A 21,887-nucleotide genomic window follows, 5' to 3' on the forward strand; every position below is an offset into this window, starting at 1 on the left:
GAAGAATTTGAAGCGAATAATAAAGAAAATGTGATTCTTGAAGGATTTTCTTTGAAAGTTAATTCTTTTGAAATTGATTCTTTTGAAAACGGCTTTAAATGAGATTCAAGGGATCATCTTTTTCAGGTTTACAGTCAATGGAGAGATTCATCTTTTAGTGACCATATTTGATTTTTTGTCTCGATTTTATCTAGTTGATCACAATATTTTTGTCCAAAATGCTGGTGGTTGGTTTGGTCATACTCCGTTGTGTCGGATGGATTTCAACTTTCATGACAAACTTGCAACAAGTTTGATGTTAGGGGATGAAATCATGTAAACTGTCTCTAGTCTCTGGCTTAATTCACTATTAGTTACCTTCTGTCTATTTTTCCTATAAATAAATTACCTCCTCTCACATTGAAGGCAGAATATTCATACAAAAATAAAAGACCAACTCTTTGGTTTCACACCAAAGAAGCTAATGGAGTACTAAATTTGGCTGGATAAGTGACAAGAATTTCCCACTTGGGACAAACAAACAGATCAATTTAACAATAACTCCAACAAACACATCCATGTGAGATGCTTGTCGTCAAGCATGGATTCTAAAATCCAAGGTTTAACGAAGTAATCACTTGAGTGCTAGACAGAGACCATGAAACGGAAATGCCATGGATATCAAACAATAATCACTACCACATAAAACTCAGCTATGATCATACAGATCAAAACCAAACAAACAAACAAAAATGAGTTAAATTCCTAACAAGGACTTGACAAACACAAGTCCAATGTACTGTACTGAAACAAAAAAGGAAATAATTATTGGCCATTTATTCACCGAGTATTATACCTTAGTATGATCTATCACAAAATTTAATTTAATTTCTCAACAAGTAAAGCTGATATGCAGGATACGTCAAAACAATTCACACATGTTAAGCACCACAACATGATTGAGTTTGATTGAAAGTGTCTAAAACTTCTTGTTACCTACTAACCTCACCAAACGATCATAGGGCTGGAAAAAGTTTCTAAGGTGATTAATGATAGTTCCTTTTCCTTCTAATGCAAAAGATTAATAGGATGCTAGCTATATGCGTATTTAAAATTTTGTTTATGCTTTTGTGCCATACTACAGTTTCTCTCCTTGTTTGTTTTTTATGTTAATTCTGGACTTCTCATGATCTTTGATTCTACTCAAGTGTAGCCAATTAAGATATTTATGATCAACTAAGATGTTAGATATTTGAACCCAAGCTCCTTTCTGACTTGCCAATGTGGCCTCCTAACACACGTTTAAAGCTTTTTAGTTTTATGGTTTCTTCAAGAATTGTTTAATTTAGAACTACAAGGAAGACACTCTCTCTTGATACTTTGAAAGCGTGGAGAAAAATTGAGGAGAGTCTTTGGTTTGGCTTTTGGTGCTTCTTCTTTGTTTAGAATTTAGGTACGACTTGACAATTCCTTTTGATTAATTGTTTTGCAGAACATAACTCAATGTTTTTGTTCGTTTGTTTTGAATATCATGACATGGCATTTTCTGGCTTACTAATAACTTCATTAAAATTCTAGTTGATTTTTCCATGGTCTATCTCTAAACAGTTACATAAGCTGAAGTCAATGAAGTACGCAAACACAAAATCACTATCATATATGAAAAGTCTGGCTTTAAAGGTACATATTTCTTTTAAGTAGTTTTACAACAAATGATGAAGATCATGATTTAAATGTGTGTAGTTTTGGAATATTGGTATTTGCATGTTTGATGAGATATAACACCCTCCATGTCTTCTTAGCTAGGAACACTTAGGTTAACTTTCTCTTTATTATTTGTTGGTACATTCTAAATTTTAGTTGTATCTATTTAATTTTTTAATATTGGTTTTTCAACCTGTTATTGGGCTATCTCTCTTTTATTACAGCTTGTTCTTATTTTATGGAAATTGAGTTGGATATGGGTTTAGTTTTTGACTCTTTGCATGTTGCATGGTTATATTATACATCAGGGGTATTCTTATACTTTGAAGTGATTCTGATTTTTAGTTTCTTAGATTACCTTTTTGACGTTAAATGCTTTGTTGGGTTTTAAATACTTCCTTCTTTGTTTGCTTGTTGCCATTTCAATGTTTCTAACCATAGTCATTGGAAGATGTTGTGAGCCCCATAATGTACTAGTGAATTAGATATTTGTTTAGTTCATCAACTAATCTATTATTAGAGTTAGATCATTAGCATACAATTTGATCATGATTCATAACAATCTTAATACGACTTCGTTTTTGCTACACATGTTCTTTTACGTCTTTCCAACCATACTTATAATTGAACAAAATTTGAAACCTAGATCATTTTTAGTATTTAATATTATGGCAATATAATTGTAAAATAAAAATCTCACTTTTCACAAAGGTTAAAGAAAACATATACTGAGAAAATAGGATGATTATTTTTTAAGTTTTTGGAATTTGGGTATTTTGAGTCATTTGCCCAAAAAGAAAAAGAACATATCTTTAATGTATAGGTCTATCATTCATATATAGAATTTTTTTAGTTTTGGCTCATCTTGTACATTGCAACTTTTCTTAATACTCACGAAAATTCAATTCAAGAACAGAAGGTTGGGAGTAAACCACCGAACTGGACCAAATCGATTCATTTTGGTTCAGTACGTTTATATCTATGACCATTCTGATTCGGTTCGGCCAATCCCACCTAATACAGGATATTCGTTTCATCTTCCCATTGCTTCGCAATCCCACATCTCTTTCAATCATCGCTTGTCCTTCTCACTGGTTGCACATCTACGTTGAACAGGTTTGCACCATTGCCATTACCTCTCTTTTGATTATTTGATTTTTTTTTCCACATGGCTTTTGATTTAATGTAATCGTCATAGTTGTTTTTCACAGTTTTCAATCAAAATAAATTTTTATGAGGTTCTATAATTCATTGTCTACCCCATCACAATAATATCTAAGAATCTTTAATCGAAAATTTTAATTTTCTTCTGTAAGGGAAAATTGTCCGAAACCACAAATTTTGAGTTTGTTATTTCAAAAGTAGCACCCTTTTTTTTAAGTCATGTCCCTATTCTATCTCATCGAGCTAGCAATGAAAGAGAGGAGACAACATAGGGATTGAACCCTGTTGGGTCTTATATACAATTTAGAGGAGTTCATTAGTTGCGACTGGACAATGATTGATATGGGTTAAGACTCTTAGTAGTTTGAAAGGGGTATTAAATGGAAAAGTTGTCTTGCACATGAAGAAACCTGTGAATAAAAGTCTCTAAAGTCGTATAGCTAATAAGGATTTTCCTTCACCTTTCATTTTAGTAATTTTATGCTTATTATGTTTTATTTCTAGTAGTTAAAATTTTGTGCTTATTATTCTTTTATTAACATCATTGTTGCATTTGTAGGTTTCAGCTTATACGGTAATACGGTCTATTAGTGGCTAGGTTGCCAATAGGGCTTCAAATGGTGTGATACCACACATCATTCAATGGACTTCACTTACTCACCTAGGTTAAAGGTGATTCAATCACAAGTTTTCGGGTTGCAAATGGTACGTTATGATTTTCATTTCTTCTTCCACCTTTATTATAGTACTTTAGGGTTCATGGTTTAATAACTAATAGTCGTTAATGTTCCACTTTCAGGCCCGTATAGAGGAGATTGAGCCTCCGAACGAGGAGCATGCTTATCTAGATGGGAGTCTTGAAATTTCAATCTGATGCAGTTTAAAATTCTAACCTTATCCATTTGAAGTATGTGCTTACCTAAAAGAGGAGCATGCTATGAGCATGATATCCTTATACTTTTCCCTTGCAATGTGCAACATCAACCATGATAATTAGTCTGATGTAGTTTAAAAAACCTCTAATAGATGCCCCAAGTGCCAAGTATTAGGGTTAGAATTCTTCAATGCTTCCCTGTATCAAGCTAACAAGGTGTAAGAATCTTTAGGGGACCCTCTTACCATGGACAATGCAGCTTCTCAAGGTCTCCACCCCTCGCATAAGTAATATGTAACACCCCAGACCTAGGATTCAGAATTTGGATCCCCGACATTCTTCTACGACCTGACAATATCATTCTTACTTGTCTTAAAAAACTTATCAGTGTGAAAGTTGTCTCCACAAACCAATACGAGTCCTTTCAGCATGTTTTATCCTCACTCACATGCATTCTAGAAAAATACCTCTTATTTAGATGTGATTTTTAAATGTTTGACTTTTGAGTTCTTATAATTGAGTTATCGAAAAGGAAGGTGCACCTTGTTGGTATAAGTAGTAAAAGAACTAAAAGTTGCCATTGGTATATGATCATCCATCAATTCAATATGCTTTGCTAGATTAGTATTGAAATCCGCCTCAGTTACCTCAAACACCTCAACATTTACGTCGACATCATAATTCGATGACATCTCTATGCCAAATGCATTGCCATTGTCGATAAAATCCTCGTCCGATGAGTCTACATGGATCATGCTAACTAATCCATTTGTATCATCTCCTAGCTCTAAATGAAACACGTCAGTAGTCAATAGACTCAAATCTCAGACTTCATTTAAGACACCACTGTACTCTGGGATTAACTAAAGGTTTGGCTCAGGTGACAATAAGTTAATGTTTTTTGGCCATTGGAATAGTAAATGACGTAGAAGTACTCCTAGATTGATAGGATGGTGTTAATACCTTAGAAACCAAAATCGCAACTTTAGACACATCGTCAACAGTTAAAAAAGTTGAAGATCTTCTTGATTACTAGTAACAAAAGTATATATAAGAGGTTTCATATTACACAAACATCTCATAATCAAATCATATTCGACTAAATTTATCCCACTAATTCTATAATTTTTTCCTTATGACTTCTCAAATTTTATACTAGCGTTGACATTCAACCATTTCATTTAACCTCTGACAAATTGTTTCTCACTCTCCTTCCATTCACCACCAAATCTGATAAACACATGAGGCATCCTGCAAATATATAAAGAAAATTAATTAAGCAACCAAAATCTCAAGGTGAAATTATTACACACTTGGCCAAGATTTGAAACCCTATACTAATTTTGGGATAAATATAAACAAACTCGATCGAGATATTTAAATTAGCACCAAGAATATATAAGAGAATACATAAAAGAAGCAATTGTTAGCCTAATAAGTATGCAAATGACAATAAAATGTGGGAGTGGATGAGAAGGAAACGAGAGAAATGACCAAACACCTGTAAAAAGTTTATTGGGAGTTGTTGAGGGTGAAACTTGTTGAGCAAGCCATTTAATTAATATAATAATAATAATAACATTTTAAAAAATGAGGGCATTTTCACAATCGAAAAAGTAATCCAGGTATGCATTTCATAATATTCACCTAAATTTGGGATGAATCATCGGCACACGAACTTCACAAGATGTCTCAAGGACGTTTTCGACCAAGATTGTCCGAGAAAAACAAAACTATGGCTTTTGAAAGAATGTGCTACTTTTGAAATAACAAATCCAAAACGTGTCATATTGAACAACAATTTTCCTCTATAAGGTTTTAAGAATGAGGTAGCTAGCTTGGGGGATTTTGTTTTTCAGAACTTGTTTAAAACTCTAAGATAAGTTTTGTAGAATTTGAAGAATTGTTTAGTTTTAAGTATTTGTTGAACTACTTTCGTGCTCTTTCAGCTGACTGATAATCCGCTTGGAAAGTTCAAAATAGTATTTGCATTTGAAACTTTTAAGTTTGTAAATAGTTTTTTTTTTTTTTCATAAGAAATTTCTTTTAAAAGGTAATTTTAATCTAATTGAAAAAATGGACAAAAAGAGCCCAATTTTTTAGAAAAATAATTTTGAATCTATTTGTTCTTGTTTGTTTCTTTTTCCAAATATTTTTACAAACCCTATTTTGATGCTTAATCGGAAGTTGGAGGGAGGGCTGGGCCTCCGCGTAAACGAACATGATTTGATCAACGAAGCATGTTCTACAAATTTTGTTCCTCATCTTCCACATTCCTTTCTCGTCTCTCTCCGCCTCGGTTTCTCTTTTCTACTCAATCCAACTTCAAAACCCCTATAAACCCCACTTTGCTTTCGTCAAATGCAGAATCGGTACTGGCATCAATCCTTCAAGCTTGTAACGACCATACTCATCTTCCTCAAGGTAAACAATCTCATGCTCAGGCCATTGTCAGTGGACTTGCTCAAAATGGAGATTTGGGTCCTAGAGTTTTGGGTATGTATGTGCGTACTGGCAGTCTCAAGGATGCCAAGAACTTGTTTTATACTCTTCAATTGGGATGTACTTCTGCTTGGAATTGGATGATTAGGGGGTTTACAATGATGGGTCAGTTTAATTATGCTTTGCTGTTTTATTTGAAGATGCTGGGTGCTGGAGTTTCTCCTGATAAGTATACATTTCCTTATGTGGTTAAAGCCTGCTGTGGTTTGAAAAGTGTGAAGATGGGTAAGATTGTTCATGAGACTGTTAATTTGATGGGTCTTAAAGAGGACGTCTTTGTGGGCAGTTCTTTAATTAAGTTGTATGCAGAGAATGGTCATTTGAGTGATGCTCAGTATCTATTTGATAATATTCCTCAGAAGGATAGTGTTTTGTGGAATGTCATGCTTAATGGTTATGTGAAAAATGGAGATTCGGGTAATGCCATTAAGATCTTTTTGGAAATGAGACATAGTGAGATTAAGCCCAATTCGGTAACCTTTGCTTGTGTCTTATCTGTTTGTGCCTCAGAGGCAATGCTTGACTTAGGTACTCAACTTCATGGGATTGCTGTTAGTTGTGGACTGGAGTTGGATTCTCCAGTAGCTAATACATTGTTGGCTATGTACTCGAAATGCCAATGCTTACAAGCTGCACGTAAACTGTTTGACACGTCGCCACAAAGTGACTTGGTGAGTTGGAATGGAATAATTTCTGGATATGTACAGAATGGTTTGATGGGTGAGGCTGAACATTTGTTTCGAGGGATGATATCTGCAGGAATAAAGCCCGACTCGATCACTTTTGCAAGTTTTTTACCATGTGTTAATGAGTTGCTGAGTCTCAAACATTGTAAGGAAATTCATGGTTACATCATAAGACATGCTGTAGTTTTGGATGTGTTCTTAAAAAGTGCTCTAATTGATATTTACTTCAAGTGCAGGGATGTGGAAATGGCACAAAAAATTTTGTGCCAGAGTAGTTCGTTTGATACTGTAGTGTGCACGACCATGATTTCTGGGTACGTGCTTAATGGGAAGAACAAGGAAGCATTGGAGGCATTTAGATGGTTGGTGCAAGAGAGAATGAAGCCTACTTCAGTGACTTTTTCTAGTATCTTTCCAGCTTTTGCTGGCTTGGCCGCTTTAAACTTAGGAAAGGAATTGCATGGTAGTATCATAAAGACTAAGCTCGATGAAAAATGTCATGTAGGCAGTGCTATTCTGGACATGTATGCAAAATGTGGAAGATTGGATTTGGCTTGTCGAGTTTTTAACCGAATAACTGAAAAAGATGCTATTTGCTGGAACTCCATGATTACGAGTTGTTCCCAGAACGGCAGGCCAGGAGAGGCCATCAACCTTTTCCGCCAGATGGGAATGGAGGGAACTCGGTATGATTGTGTGAGCATATCTGGTGCTCTATCTGCGTGTGCTAACTTACCTGCTCTCCATTATGGAAAAGAGATCCATGGTTTAATGATCAAAGGCCCTTTAAGATCTGACCTTTATGCTGAGAGCTCACTGATAGACATGTATGCTAAGTGTGGAAACTTGAACTTCTCTCGGAGAGTTTTCGACAGGATGCAAGAAAGAAATGAAGTCTCATGGAATAGCATCATTTCTGCCTATGGCAACCATGGTGATTTGAAGGAGTGTCTTGCTCTATTCCATGAAATGTTGAGAAACGGCATCCAGCCAGATCATGTCACCTTTCTTGGTATCATATCTGCTTGTGGTCATGCTGGCCAAGTTGATGAGGGAATTAGATATTACCACCTCATGACAGAGGAATACGGGATCCCAGCTCGAATGGAGCACTATGCCTGCGTGGCCGATATGTTTGGGCGTGCGGGTCGTCTGGATGAAGCATTTGAAACCATAAATAGTATGCCATTCCCTCCAGATGCTGGTGTTTGGGGAACACTACTCGGGGCCTGCCACATTCATGGAAATGTTGAGCTTGCGGAAGTGGCATCAAAACATCTATTTGATTTAGACCCTTTGAACTCTGGGTACTATGTATTGCTTGCTAATGTGCAGGCTGGGGCTGGAAAATGGAGGAAGGTGCTTAAAGTACGAAGCATAATGAAAGAACGAGGAGTTCGAAAAGTTCCTGGTTATAGCTGGATCGAGGTCAATAATGCCACCCACATGTTCGTTGCAGCAGATGGAAGCCATCCGCTTACTGCTCAGATCTATTCCGTGCTGGATAGTCTTCTTTTAGAACTGAAAAAAGAAGGGTATGTTCCACAACTTTACCTTCCAATGCACCCACAACTTCTGAGTAAATCGATTGACAATTGAGAAGCACAGTTAGAAATTGAAATGTTTGTGTTACAGTTAGACAAGCTATGGTTAGTTCACAAGATTTTTTCATTATATCCAATTGTTTCTTGTAGATGTCACATTTTCCAACTCTGTTTAGTTCACAATATTTTTCAAGAGAATAATGTTATGAGTATTTTCTTAATCTGTTGATCGGGAAATCTCATTTCTCTTCATAACATTTCATTTACTCTCTCTGAAATGCATTCATATAAGAGCTGAGAGAGAAAGTTTCCCTATTTCTGTAATCAGATAAGATAAAATTAGACTGAATTATTAGCTTAGTTCACACATTGCTCAAAGAGACAAGGATCTGAACAAAGAAATTCTAGAGGGAGATGAAGACAAAAGTGGGTGAGCAATTATTGAACAGATGAAATATGGGGAGACCCACACAGATGATAGATCCCAATGCTGCTCTGACGTTTCAGAACTTGATAGGGACACTGAAATTCATTTAAAATATAAATTTTGTGGACACCAAAGAATGATAAGACCCTCTGCCTCAAACTCATTAATGATATGATGTTAAGCTCCGTCCATTCTCCTCATCTCTTTCTCCCTCCTATGACCCTTTCCGTATTCCACTGTCCTTTTTTTTTTTTTCCTTTTTTAAGTTTGATCTTTAAGAAAAGGTTTACATTATTGGAGTCTTTATGGTTTGGTTTGATATTAGAATTTTTCCAAATCAAATTGATATAGATAAAGATTTGGTTCAGTCTTTAGTTTATAATTTTATATCAAACTAAACCAACATTTCAATCAAATAAAAATGAACACCTCCGTTAGATTCAATGGTTCATAGCAAACTTGGAAGTTAAGTGGTAGAAGTTGAGGTTTGAATCAATTTTTTGTCCAAAGAAAGCTTGTATATGAATATGAAACACGTGTATGAACTATGAATATGATGATAAATATATATATATATATATATATATATATTAATTATCTATCATTTTTGTTCTGGAAGAAAATTCAAAATCAATAACTCTATGCATTCTTATGCATGAAACAATGAGTTTAATATATTTTGTTACATATGTCAATTTTTAGTTATGAAGTGTACAATACTTATCTAACCAATAGTGAAGTAGTCTTGTGCAATATTTTTTTAAATAGGAACTCGATTCAAATTTTTCTAAAATGTCACGAAATTCATTTTCTAGTGATAAAAATGAAGGCATGTATCATAAATCTTTACTCAATGCATCAATAATTCTTTGAAGGCTATACATTTTAGTGGTTAGAGACCGCTTGTCTTTTCATCAAAAAGAAAAGAAAGAAAGAAAAAGACCTTTCATCGGTATTCATTGTCAATAATGACAATAAATGAAAGTTTTTTTTTTTTTTCTTTATAATTTCTTTGTACAACTAATGTGTGTGACAATATGTATGGTATCTACAGATGTTTAGTACTTATTGCAGTGTTGGATGCAAACACACTAAACAAATTAAATTTAAACAAAACTAAACAAATTAAATGGTTTGTACTTCTTTGGTTGAATAAATTGTTAATATGAGTATGCCTTGTGGGACAAGGCATAGCTTGCTTAGCTACAACCAGCTATTATAAATGTGAATGGTTCGTAAATTGATCATAAAATTTGACCATACGCTTGCTTCCCTCGGTTCTCTTAATTAAATCAATAATTACAAACCAAATTCTATGGGTTGCTTTCTCACATTCCCACCTAAAGTTAGAAAACTTCAAAAATTGATTCAATCCACAAATATAACATTTAGGACAAACATAATAATAGTAATATAAAAAGAGATGAAATTGGGGGAGAAGTGTTCAAATTTGGTTAGGAAAAATTCAATGAATTTATATAAGAAAGAAGGTAGTTATAATATGTTTGGTAAATAATTAATGTTGGAAATGTGTCTTAGAAGGAATATGATGGTAATTTAAAAAGGGAAAAAAAAGAAAAGAAAAGAAAAGAAAAGAAAAGAAATGGATGTATGTTTGTTAAGAAGAGAAGAATGTATGAAAAAGCAGAATTTGGCAGCTCATAGGTTGCAACCAAATCTCTGTTCTGCTTAATCATATGAAATAAAATGTGAATAATGAAATGATAAGAAGAGAGTGTGTGTGTGTGACAATTGATTAGCAGCTGGCACATCTTCAACAACATGCACCAGCTGTCACCTTTATATTTCAATACTCAGAAAATCGAACCTAATTTCTCATGCCAACTATTATATTCAACCTTCTTCTTCCATCATATTCATATTAACATCAACAATGTTCATGCTTTCACATCTATTCTACTTCGACTACCCTGTTATCATTGTTGTTATTTACCTCAATTTATCACTTTTATATTCTTATATACTTTCAAATAATATTAAAATGAAGTTCAATTTTATTTTTTTTAATCAACAAGAGGATATTTTAATTATAATTATTATTGTTAATTTTAAGTTTGGTGTGTTTTGGAAGAGTATAAGTTTAATCAGATCTTGAGGATATGATAGAAGATCCATTCCTACGTGTCATGATAAGATTAAAGATGAGAAGAAAGAAAAAGAAAAGTTTCCTTCCATATGTTTTTGACTTTTTAAATTCTTATTTCCTATGTAATTACTCCTTAAAACATTTCATACGATAGGATTACTTACAAGCAATACTTATTAGTAATACTTGATAGATATATAATAGAAGTCTATTACAATTATATTTTTTTATTATTTAATATCAATATATAATTGGAGTTTCTTTTCGTAAAAGTAGAGTAGAAAAGGAAAAGAAAAAGTAAAGAATTTGAGATTAGTGAAGCTACTAGGACATTTCTATTTTTCTTTTTAATGACTACTATGGAGTTAGGCCTACAAATGTTGCAAGTTGAAATTTTGGATGGTCTAAAATAAATATAAAAAGCATCAAGTGTGATATGAAAGGGTTGAAAAAGTTATACCAAAAAGAAAGGAAGTCATAGGATTTAGAAACTTCCATATACAAATAATTATAGGCTATCATAATTTAGAGCATTCAATATAATGTTGTTGTACAATTTTAGATGTTATATGGAAACATTCTTCATATTTTTCTGCCCTACCTCTTTATACAAAATTAACCCTTAGTTATTTTTAAAATTAAATCATTAAACTTACCTTTATATACGTTTGAGAACTCATTTCTTATCATTAGCAATTTATCCTATTATTAATTATTAATGAGAGTAGGATAGAGAATATTTGAGGGAAAAAGAGAGAAAAAAATATGCCCTTTCTTTTCTAAGGAAAAAAATCTTAGTTTCTTTTTCCTAAAAAAATCTTTTTATAATATAATGTAATTATCCCATTTGATCAAAGCACATGAAATATTTGTAATGAAGCATCAGACAAAAAGTTATATGAATGAGTCAGTATATATATTCTCTTTTGTTCAACAAAAATATTAAAAAAAATCCTTTTAGTTTTCTAGATTTTTTAGGACCTCCCCTTCGGAAATTTATAGGACAATATTATCGAGAAAAAAGTTCTAAGAGGGTATCAAAGTTGCAAAAGTATATGAGTAAATTTGTTCACTCTTCTCAAAGAACATGAAAAAGACACGAGTAGTAATAGACTTGTCTACAAAAATAACATCTTTTACAAGAATCAAAATATTAAATAAAGAGGAAGCCACTGTTATTACGTTTGAAAGAACTCATGTTGGTTTATGGAAACAACTGTATCATTTGTGAAAATCTTTGGAACAAACAAAAAACGTAGGCAAGTTCCAGGGTAAGAAAATGTGTTATCAAACGACCCGATGGTGAGGAATGGATACTTTTATTCTTGTTTCTACCATTAGTGTATCTTGTATAATGTATATATTTGTTCCAATCTAATAGCATTGTCTAAATATGTGTGTATAAAATTAGTTTAAAAAATTCTTTTATAAGTGGTAACAGTTCACAGGCAACATATAAGAAGAAGTTATCCTTATTCTGATTTTGACTCCTATTAATAATTAGTTTAAATTATGTTCTTATTCCAACTCCATTTCCATATTCTCTCAACTTAAGCTAACTAGTTTAATACCATATATATATATAAATACACACACACACAACCAAGAAAGTTCAACTTCTCAACTCCACATATTACTGAAAAAAAATATATATTTGGTAAATAGAACGTTAAGGCTTTTAGTCACATCATTCTATATATATCTATCATCAAAGCAAGTTGATTTCACTTTCATTTAGTTTATTTATACCATTTGGGAGCACTACTAGATGACATAGTTCATGGCTTTAATTTCAGTTGGTCATGTGGCAGACCTAACACCATATTCCCTTCCCTTTAGGGGTCCTCTTTGATCATTCTACATTATAAGTCATCTTGTGATATGATTGTTGCCTACAATTTATTGGCATTGAATTAAAGAGATTTGAGTATATATTGGCTTTTAGATTTAGTGGTGTAGTATTTGAAACAATGGATTACGAGAATATTTCAAGGTTACACCTTACCCCCCAAAATTTGTATTAAAACATTATTGAAATTACATTAAAATTGAATGTATATTTAAGTTCGCCCATGTTTGGATGATTTACCTAATTTTCTTTTTTAAAAAAGAACATAGAATTAAACATGAATTAACACAATACAAAATATATATGATTTTAAACAAAAAGTAAATAAATTTAACATATATATCTATATGATAATTATTGTTCAACTAATTGATCAATTCATCTTCTTTGGTTCATGAACATCTTAATTAATTAAGAGGGGATTATTGTTATTAAATCTCTATTTAATTGTTTACAGATTTCTTCTCCTCCTCCTTATTGTGTGTGAATGCATTTCAGGGATTTGTTCATATTCAAGACAGTATTAAAAAGGTAAAGAGCATATGGCTACTTGTACTATTTCTTTGTGCCTTTAATTTGTAAGCATAGGCATTTTAGGAGCTCTTAACATGGACTGTTTTTGGCTCAAACTTCACTGTTTATCACTAAATTATTATCCCATGGTGGTTGTCCTTGGAAAACTATTCTTCTAAGCCAAGAAAACTCGATCGACAATGCCCATGCGACCTTGTCGACGTTCCTTGATGTGTTGTTATTGTTGTTTCATGCTCTTTTTTCCTAGATGATGACATGAAAGAAAAAAATCTCAAAGATTGACAGCTTTGTTGTTTGATATTGTTGGAAGGTCGATACAATTATATTAGATGATTAATTAAAAACAATGATTAAGAAATTTTGTATGTTGAAAAGGATGTTAACTTTGTCATGAATTTTGAATCGGAATAAAAAATGGATTAAGTAATATAATGCCAAATTTAATTAAGCTGAAAACAGAAAGTTGATAATACATATACCTTCAGAAAAACATATAAAATTTGAATTTGTTGGGTTCATTCAAATTTGGAATCATTTTAAGAATAATTAAACAAAGTGTAAATATTTTAAAAAATATATATTTGAAGATATATATATATATATCAAAAAATAATAGTTTATAACATATAGATTTTGATATTCTTACCATAAAAGTTTTATGATTTAAAATAATTTGTTCTTTAATTTATTTTAATCCAACTCCTTAATTAAAACTTTTAAATTTGGGGAGGTGATGTAACTTTGTACCAAACTTAAAAAGGTTATCCTAAGTTGAAATGAAATGTGTGTTAAGTAATTTATAGCTAATCTAATCTATATGTCAGGCATGAAATTAATAGTTGAGCTAACATATACTTAAAATGTCAAGAAAATATTGAAATGACAAATTTATGTCACATTACACATATATATTCTTAGGTGTACTTTGAGCATTATATTAATTATTTAGCATTCAAGCTAGGACAGTTTGAGGAGGCTATGGCCACGGCCCCTCTATATGTATATACGCCTTTTATTCTCTTTCTTTCAAAAATAATCATCTTTATATGTATTCAATTTATGTATTTCCTAAATTATAGAAAATATTCCTCAACGTTACCTTTTGGGTAAAAATAAAATAAAAATTAACTTTCAAGAGTTGTCTCTAAAAAATACTTTTAAACTTTCAAAAGTTTGGAATTATTTTTAAAAAAGAAAATTTAATGAGAATTCAAAAATACCTTTGTCGTTAGTTTTGGAGGAAAGCTGTTAAAGTTTTGTTTAAAAAATGCGGATGAACTTTTGAAAAGTTTCAAAAATACTCTTGAAATTAAATAAAAAGTTTTAAAAAACATTATTTGCATATGAACTAAAACGGTTGAAAAAAAAACTATAAATAATAAACAATGTCTCTATTTAAAATTGTTAGGTTTTATGAGATTAGCAATATTTGTTTTATGGCTTCAGATGTCGAAAATTTCATAGCAGTGTTGTTGTTTTGAGAAAGGAATGGTCTACCAAAATATTGATTTTGCAAAATACTATCTTTATCGGTGGTTGTCTTTTCTATTTTTCCTGTTGACGTCTTCTTTTATTCAGTGCGTGGTTTCTATAGACATTAGAGTTGCTCATTTGTGATTTTGACTTGCATATTTAAATGACACTTAGTCCTCCAGTTAGAGTTTTGGTCATTCGGTTTGTCATCCAGTTAGTTGTTTCGATTTGTGTTAGAAGAAGGGAACGTTACATGCATTAGAGACAATACTTCATTATCTTTACTATTGTGCATTTTGATTTATTGAGAATGAATATTCTCTATGGTTAGAAGAGCCTAAATTTATCGACGAGATATTAACATAATAGTTTTAAATAGATTTATCATTATACTAACGATAGATATATTTTCAATTACTCATAATCATTTTTGCAACGAGATATCAATGGTTTCAGTTCATAAACTAATTTTGAGAATAGTTTTTCAACTGTTTTTTAATTTCAAAGGTAATTTTGAAACATTTCAATAGTTCTCAGGTTATATTTGAAACAAAACTTTAACGATTTTCATCTAAAACTAACGATAAATGGTATTTTTTAACCCTTTTCTAAAGTTTGATGATATTTTTTAAACTTTTGAAAGTTTGGATGTATTTTTTTTACACAAAATGCAAAGTTTATGGGTATTTTTTATAATTTAGTCTTCCATATTTAAAATTTTTCAATAAATTTTATAGGTACATTTTTAGGATATTTTATAGGTAAATTTTATAGATACATTTTGCCAACATGAGTTCAGCTCAATTGACACTTGTATGTACCTGTGGACAAGAGGTCTTACTAATTTTTTTTAGATCTAGACCTCAAGATAGATGAATAGATGAAAGATATTCTATTTATGATATGATCTCAATACCTAAATATAAAAAAATCTCAATTGTAAAGATTTATAAATAATCAATTCACAATTAAATTGATTGATTAAACACAAGGTGATATTTGTTGTGGGATTTTCGGGCTAAAGGATAAGCAGAAGCACCGAAATGAAGAAAAAGAAGCTACTAGCTAGGCAAAGAAAACAATAGTAAATAGACAAACAACTAGGACGAGAGGATGAAATGAGCTTAAGAAAAATATCTAATTGGCCTTTGACCCAAAGTAGCTCGATCGGCCTCGGTTTCGACCAAAGACTGGTTGAGGCCGACCTTTTCTATTCAGTGATTTAACAGAGCATGCTACAACCAATTTGGACTTTTAGAGGAAGATTGTTTGAGCAAAAGCCAAACCAACCTCCTCAACCTCGACCTTGACCTTGACCAATAATGAGGTCGAGGGCCAAGCCTAAAAGTTTGATGAATGCATGGAACATGTCAAATGCATGTCTAAACCATTTAACTAGAGAGATAACCTAATACGACTTGATAACTCATACAAAGGACGATACCCTAGGTTAGGATTCCTCAGCTCTTGGAACCTATCATTTAAACCGGCTCTTGGAATCTATCATTTATAAAGATTTTATTATATTTAGAGAAAATATTATAAGCGTGTTAAAACAAACAATAAAATTAAATGAGATAAATTGATATAAATTTATAAACTTGATATCATACATACAGAAATGAAAGAGAGAGTTAAAAACATAAATGTGTCACTTCAAATTGAATTTAAAGATATCATATCCACAGAAAGAGAGTGAAAACATAAATGTCACTTCAAATTGAATTTTAAAGAAAGAAAAAATGTAGTAGTAAAGAACAAATAAGGGTATCACTTTCACATGAAATATTATCCTCATAATGATACCTAAGTGGGGTTGGAATTGTGGCCACCAATGACCCTCAGCTTTTTCCTTCCCAAATATCCCAATCAAAACCATACTCTACCATCTCTTCACAAACTTCAAACTCCATTAATATTCATATATAATATACATACATACATACATATATAATGGTGTCTGTGTGGCACCATTTTTCTTTTTAACAACTTCAATTCAATACGTGTCTTTTTCAATATTACAAAATCAAGAAAATACACTCTCCCTCCTAATTATTCATAAATTAATTTCCACCACTACAATATCTATTTGTCTTGTCCATTTCAAAACTTTAAATTTTTCTAAACCAAAAAAGTCTATATTTTTTAGTCATATATCAATAATATGTAATTTGTAATTTGTAATCAAATTAGAGTTATCTAAAAGGTTCATGTTTGTTCCATCAAAAGAATCTTACTTGGAGTCTTAGTCTTGGATGAAAGTTATTGAAATTGCCCAAAGTCTCTTATTTCAATATTTTTAGATTCTTTAGGACATTTGTATTCATATATAGTTTTAGATTCTTACACTCCCAAATTGCTATCTGCTTCACAATTTTGTTCTCTGACGGCGGTCGTAAATATATAACATCCATGCTTCAAATATTGTTAATTAACTATGATGTAATACAAAAAAAGTATAGCATAATTTTAAATTTAATGAACAAATAGATAAAAGAGCTTTAAAGAACAAAAGTTAAAATAGAATGAATTATTTAGCATCTGCCCCTAGAGGAATATTATTGGAGGAGATGAATGTGAAGATTTAAGGGGTAATAACCAAATTAAATACTACAATTGGAAATTAATAAAGAAGAAAAAGAAAGAATATATGATTTTTTATTTTTATTTTAAAGTGTGAAAAAGTATTATTTGATCTTCAAAATAAATAGTAAATTTAGGTACACTTTATTGATTGGATTGAATTTTGGAGTGATGTTATCTTTATTGTTTGCCCACACTTTTGTGTATTCCTTTTCTCCAACTAAGCATAGTGTGTATTATTTATTTGTTCTCATAAAAAGAGAAAGGAAAAAAAATAATAAAAGAAAATCATTCATTGAGACAAAAAAAAAAAAAAAAAAAAAAAAAACTCAATAAACTAATATTTTACAATTTTAGTAATTGTATTTACTCCGATTACTTAATGGTCACTTTTAATAAATACTAATTATAGTTAGACATTAAAGTATTAAACAAAATAAAGAACGTGGCTTAAATGAGAAAAAAAAATATTTCTTTTTAAAGAAATAGACACCTATATAAAATTTCAAATCTCTAATAAACACTTGACTTCTAAAATCACAATAGTAGTCTCTAATATTAGTCTGTAAAGGTTAAAAAGGATTATTTTGAAGTATTTAAAAAGAAAATAATGAAAATTGAAGTGGATATGATATGATTAAAGGAAGTTAAGTTGAAAAGAGATGTAATTATTGAGCATAAGGCATATTCAGATATGTGGGAATTAAATAATTGAGAGCGTGAGGAATGGAATTTAATTTTTAATAATTGAAGTAATCTAATAAGAGAGGGTATTTTGGAATTTAAAAGTGAAAGAAAAATGAATTATTATTATTATTAAAATTGAGTAGAAATTGGAAAAAAGAAAAAAGAAAAAAGAAAAAAGAGAACGAGAATGGCGTAACTAATCCAATTTAAAAAGAAGAAGTTATAAGTTATATATATAAGTGGGAAAATAAAATTGTAGAAAATAAAATGTGGGAAAAAAGAGTGTCACGTCAGCTTTTATATTCGGGCATTATCACAGCAGAATCGTACAAGGCGCAACCATACATGGGAACACCAAATGTCTATTCTTTCCCTTACTTACATCACTCCCCCACAAATTTCAACACTAACTTTATTTTGCTTCATTACTCTCAAAATTACCGTACCTAAAAATGATACCACTGTTTTTTACCCAGCTTTCTTTAATTCAATCACGAGTCTCAAAACTGGGTCAAATAGTTAATTGAAAGTGTAGGGTAGTATAATTGTACATCTTTAGAATGAGTATTTATTTTCAAAATGTTCCTTTAATAATTGAAAGTGCAGAGTAGTACAATTTTAAAATTAACCATAAAACCCATCAAACACAGAATTGAATTTGAGTTTTGTACCACAAAATTACCCATCTTACATATATATGGTATTTTCTTTTTCTTTTCTTTTTTGGGGTAGGATTGATGTCAAAATTGAAACATAATAGTTGAGAAGGAAATTGAACTTTACAGTTGTCATTAACCAATTTACCAGCTATACACAGTTGGATTCAATTATTCTTCATTATATTAAAATAATAATGTTAATTTGTGTCACTCATAATGTATGATATTAATAAGAGTAACACCCTATAGGGTTATGTTATGCATAACTAAACTGAGCATAATAATTATTTTGAAAAAGTTATAATTATATTAAAAAGGTTAGAAATGAGAATAGGTAAAAGCAAGGTTAGTTATCCATAGGGGAAAGAAGGAAGCAGAAGAACAATATCATATGACGTGAAAGATACTTGAAAATGGTCCTCAATGCCATGACGTGGCTGTCAATGCTGTGGTCCCCTTCTTTTCTCTCCCTAAACACGCCCCCACCACTTTTCCTTTTTCCCCGTTTTGCCCCTCCATTTCTCTTCTTTCCCTTTATATTCTCTTCACCTTCTCTCCCTCTTCCCTCACTTTCTTTTCATTTTTCCCTCACCTTCTTCTTCTTCTTCTTCTTCTCCTCCTCTCTTCCCCATTTTTCCAAACAATAACTCTCTGCTTTTTCCTTGCCATGTCAGCCGCCGTCGCTGCCGCTGCCGCCGCTGCCCTCTCCCGTCGAACCTCCTCCTCCTCCTCTTCCTCCACCACCATCACCCGTTCCTCTTCCGATTCTTTCTACTCCCACTACTACCCCTCCGTTTCCGTGTCGGTTCGACCACAGCCATTGGTCAGCCGCTACGACTGCCTCAAACGTCGTGACTGGAATAGGTTCCGCCAGTACCTGAGAAGCCGCAGTCCGACATTGAGCCTCGCCTGTTGCAGTGGATCGAATGTCGTCGAGTTTCTCTCTTATCTCGACCGACTAGGGCAGAGTAAAATTCATGGCGCCACCTGCCCTAGTTTCGGCCACCGTTACCCGGTGGATCCTTACTGCGATTGCCCAACTCAACAGCCCTGGACTACTCTCGTTGCTCTCATCGGCCGACTCCGTGTCGCGTTTGAGGAAAACGGCGGAAATCCAGTGACGAATCCATTTAACACCGTCGTCGTCAAAGTTTATCTCAACAAAGTTAAGGATTCTCAAGAAACATCCCGAGGAATTGATCGGTAAGAAAAAGAAAGGGATTAAGGATGAAAATTGAATTTGCTCTGCTATATTCGACGCCGAGCTCGGTGTCTATGGCGGATTCTGAACAATCATCGACGCAACTGACGTGAAAAATTTGAAGACTGTGAGGAGTTTTGGATATATTTGGATTAAAAGGATTTGATGACACTCCCAAGAAGAATTTAACTGATAAAAATGCTTAATTTTGGGGGTTTTTTTTTGTACAAATTAAAGAACTTCTAGTGGCTTATAGTGGAAATGGACTGTTGGGATTGAGAATATTTAGAGAAAGAAAAAATGGGTTTGTTGATTTCTTTGTTTGTATTAAAATAAAATTAGTGAATTGAAGTGGAAATTAAAATTTGATGAAATGGGTATTGTTTTTGTTATAAATTTGTGTAAAGAGTAAAGAGGATTGATTGTGCTTTTTTTAGGTCATGATGTGAATTGAAGTTGGGGATAAAAGAAAAAGAAATTCCTTTGATTATGAAAAAGGAAGATAAGAAAAATGGTAAAAGAATTAGATGGTGGATTCCAGAATACTTTCTTCCCAATATAGAATTGTGTCTTCTTCTCTTTTTCTCTTTTAAAGATAGTAATTGATAACTTATCTCCTCCTGTTTTCTTTCAAGTTTCATCAAATCTGAAAAAAAGGTAAAAACTAGCAATAGTTATACGATGTGTAAAGTAATTTTTGTGCTTCTAATTTGCTCTTAATTACATCCATCAATTCATATAACAATCAAACATCTTATAAGTTAAGCAAGAATGCGTGACAAAGTCATATTCTCATGTAGAAGTGGTTATACGGCTTCTCATCACAATCTAATAGCAAATATATATATTTAAACGGATGTATCATATTTATTGAAGTAGGTCCCGTAGGCTTAGAACGATAAACAATCCATTATTAATCATGATTCATAGATGCTATTCAAATCAAAGGGCGGCTTATCGTTAAGATTGTATTGGTCAGACAAAATTAAAATGGGATTAAGATTGTGGTTAGAAAACAATTTGAATCATGTTTGTATGTAGTATTTTTCTTTTATTATATAAATTAAGAGATTAGATGACCACATTAATTGCACAACTTAACAGGGATTGAGAGAATTTAGTTTTGACTTTGGATTATATGTTTCTTGCAACATTTTTCTACAAAATAATATCATAAGAATCTAATAGTGGATTGATTAATTGTTTTTCAAGAAAGATAAGTGTAATCAGAATAATACACATTACACAAGAATCTAAACTTTTGTCTATGATTAGCTTAACAAATGATATATCCTTTGTTTGTAAATACTTTTAATTAAAATGTTTGATTCTCATTTTGATTTTTCTAATTTTAAATTTGTATATAATAAACTTTTTAGATTTAGATTACGTCATAAAACTTGTCATCCAAGTTATGCCAAAAAAAAAAGAAAGTTAAATTAATAACTAATTCAAATTAGGAACAAGTAAACTTTTATAAATTAAAATTAATAATAACTATACGCATACATACACAACATAAAATACAATATCCTACATTTAATTAAAATATCTTTTTCACTCCCTCAAATTTAGATTTTTTTTTTTACTTTGATTCCTATACTATTTATTTATTTATTTATATTGTTGCTAATTTTTAACATATAATTTCTCTACTAAATAAAAAGATAATATTTGGTTGCATGAAAGCAATTGTTATTATATAGTGAATTTATATTGATGATATTTGATTTCCTCACGCTCTCTCTCTCTCTCTCTCTCTTCTTTTTGTTTGTCCTTTTTGTTTGTTAATTTGGTTATAGTATCTTTCTTTCCCCCACATGTCCAAGCAAAATCAAGAGAGTACCCTATAGTACACATTAAGAATTTTACAAGAAATTTCAAAGTTGTATCCAAAAGAGGAATTGAAAAAAA

At 31.6% G+C, this 21,887-nt stretch overlaps 2 protein-coding genes across 2 annotated transcripts; both read left to right on the top strand.

The window, feature by feature from the left end:
• Positions 1-5,869: 5,869 nt before the first annotated feature.
• On the top strand, positions 5,870-8,759 carry LOC101220966 (pentatricopeptide repeat-containing protein At4g21300). The gene has a single exon (XM_004135702.3). It carries the CDS (start codon positions 5,962-5,964, stop codon positions 8,506-8,508), a length of 2,547 nt encoding a protein of 848 aa, XP_004135750.2. The 5' UTR covers positions 5,870-5,961; the 3' UTR covers positions 8,509-8,759.
• A 10,571-nt stretch (positions 8,760-19,330) lies between these two features.
• LOC101221199 (protein LIGHT-DEPENDENT SHORT HYPOCOTYLS 4) lies at positions 19,331-20,530 on the top strand. Its single transcript, XM_004135703.2, has one exon. The coding sequence runs from the start codon at positions 19,440-19,442 to the stop codon at positions 19,977-19,979; it is 540 nt and encodes a 179-aa protein (XP_004135751.1). The 5' UTR covers positions 19,331-19,439; the 3' UTR covers positions 19,980-20,530.
• The last annotated feature ends 1,357 nt before the right edge of the window (positions 20,531-21,887 follow it).

The sequence above is a fragment of the Cucumis sativus genome, chromosome 1, assembly GCF_000004075.3.
Source record: "Cucumis sativus cultivar 9930 chromosome 1, Cucumber_9930_V3, whole genome shotgun sequence".
NCBI lineage: Eukaryota > Viridiplantae > Streptophyta > Magnoliopsida > Cucurbitales > Cucurbitaceae > Cucumis > Cucumis sativus.

Coding starts and splice junctions, on each gene's coding strand:
- LOC101220966 (XM_004135702.3), top strand. CDS start 5,962: ATGTTCTACAAATTTTGTTCCTCATCTTCCACATTCCTTTCTCGTCTC.
- LOC101221199 (XM_004135703.2), top strand. CDS start 19,440: ATGTCAGCCGCCGTCGCTGCCGCTGCCGCCGCTGCCCTCTCCCGTCGA.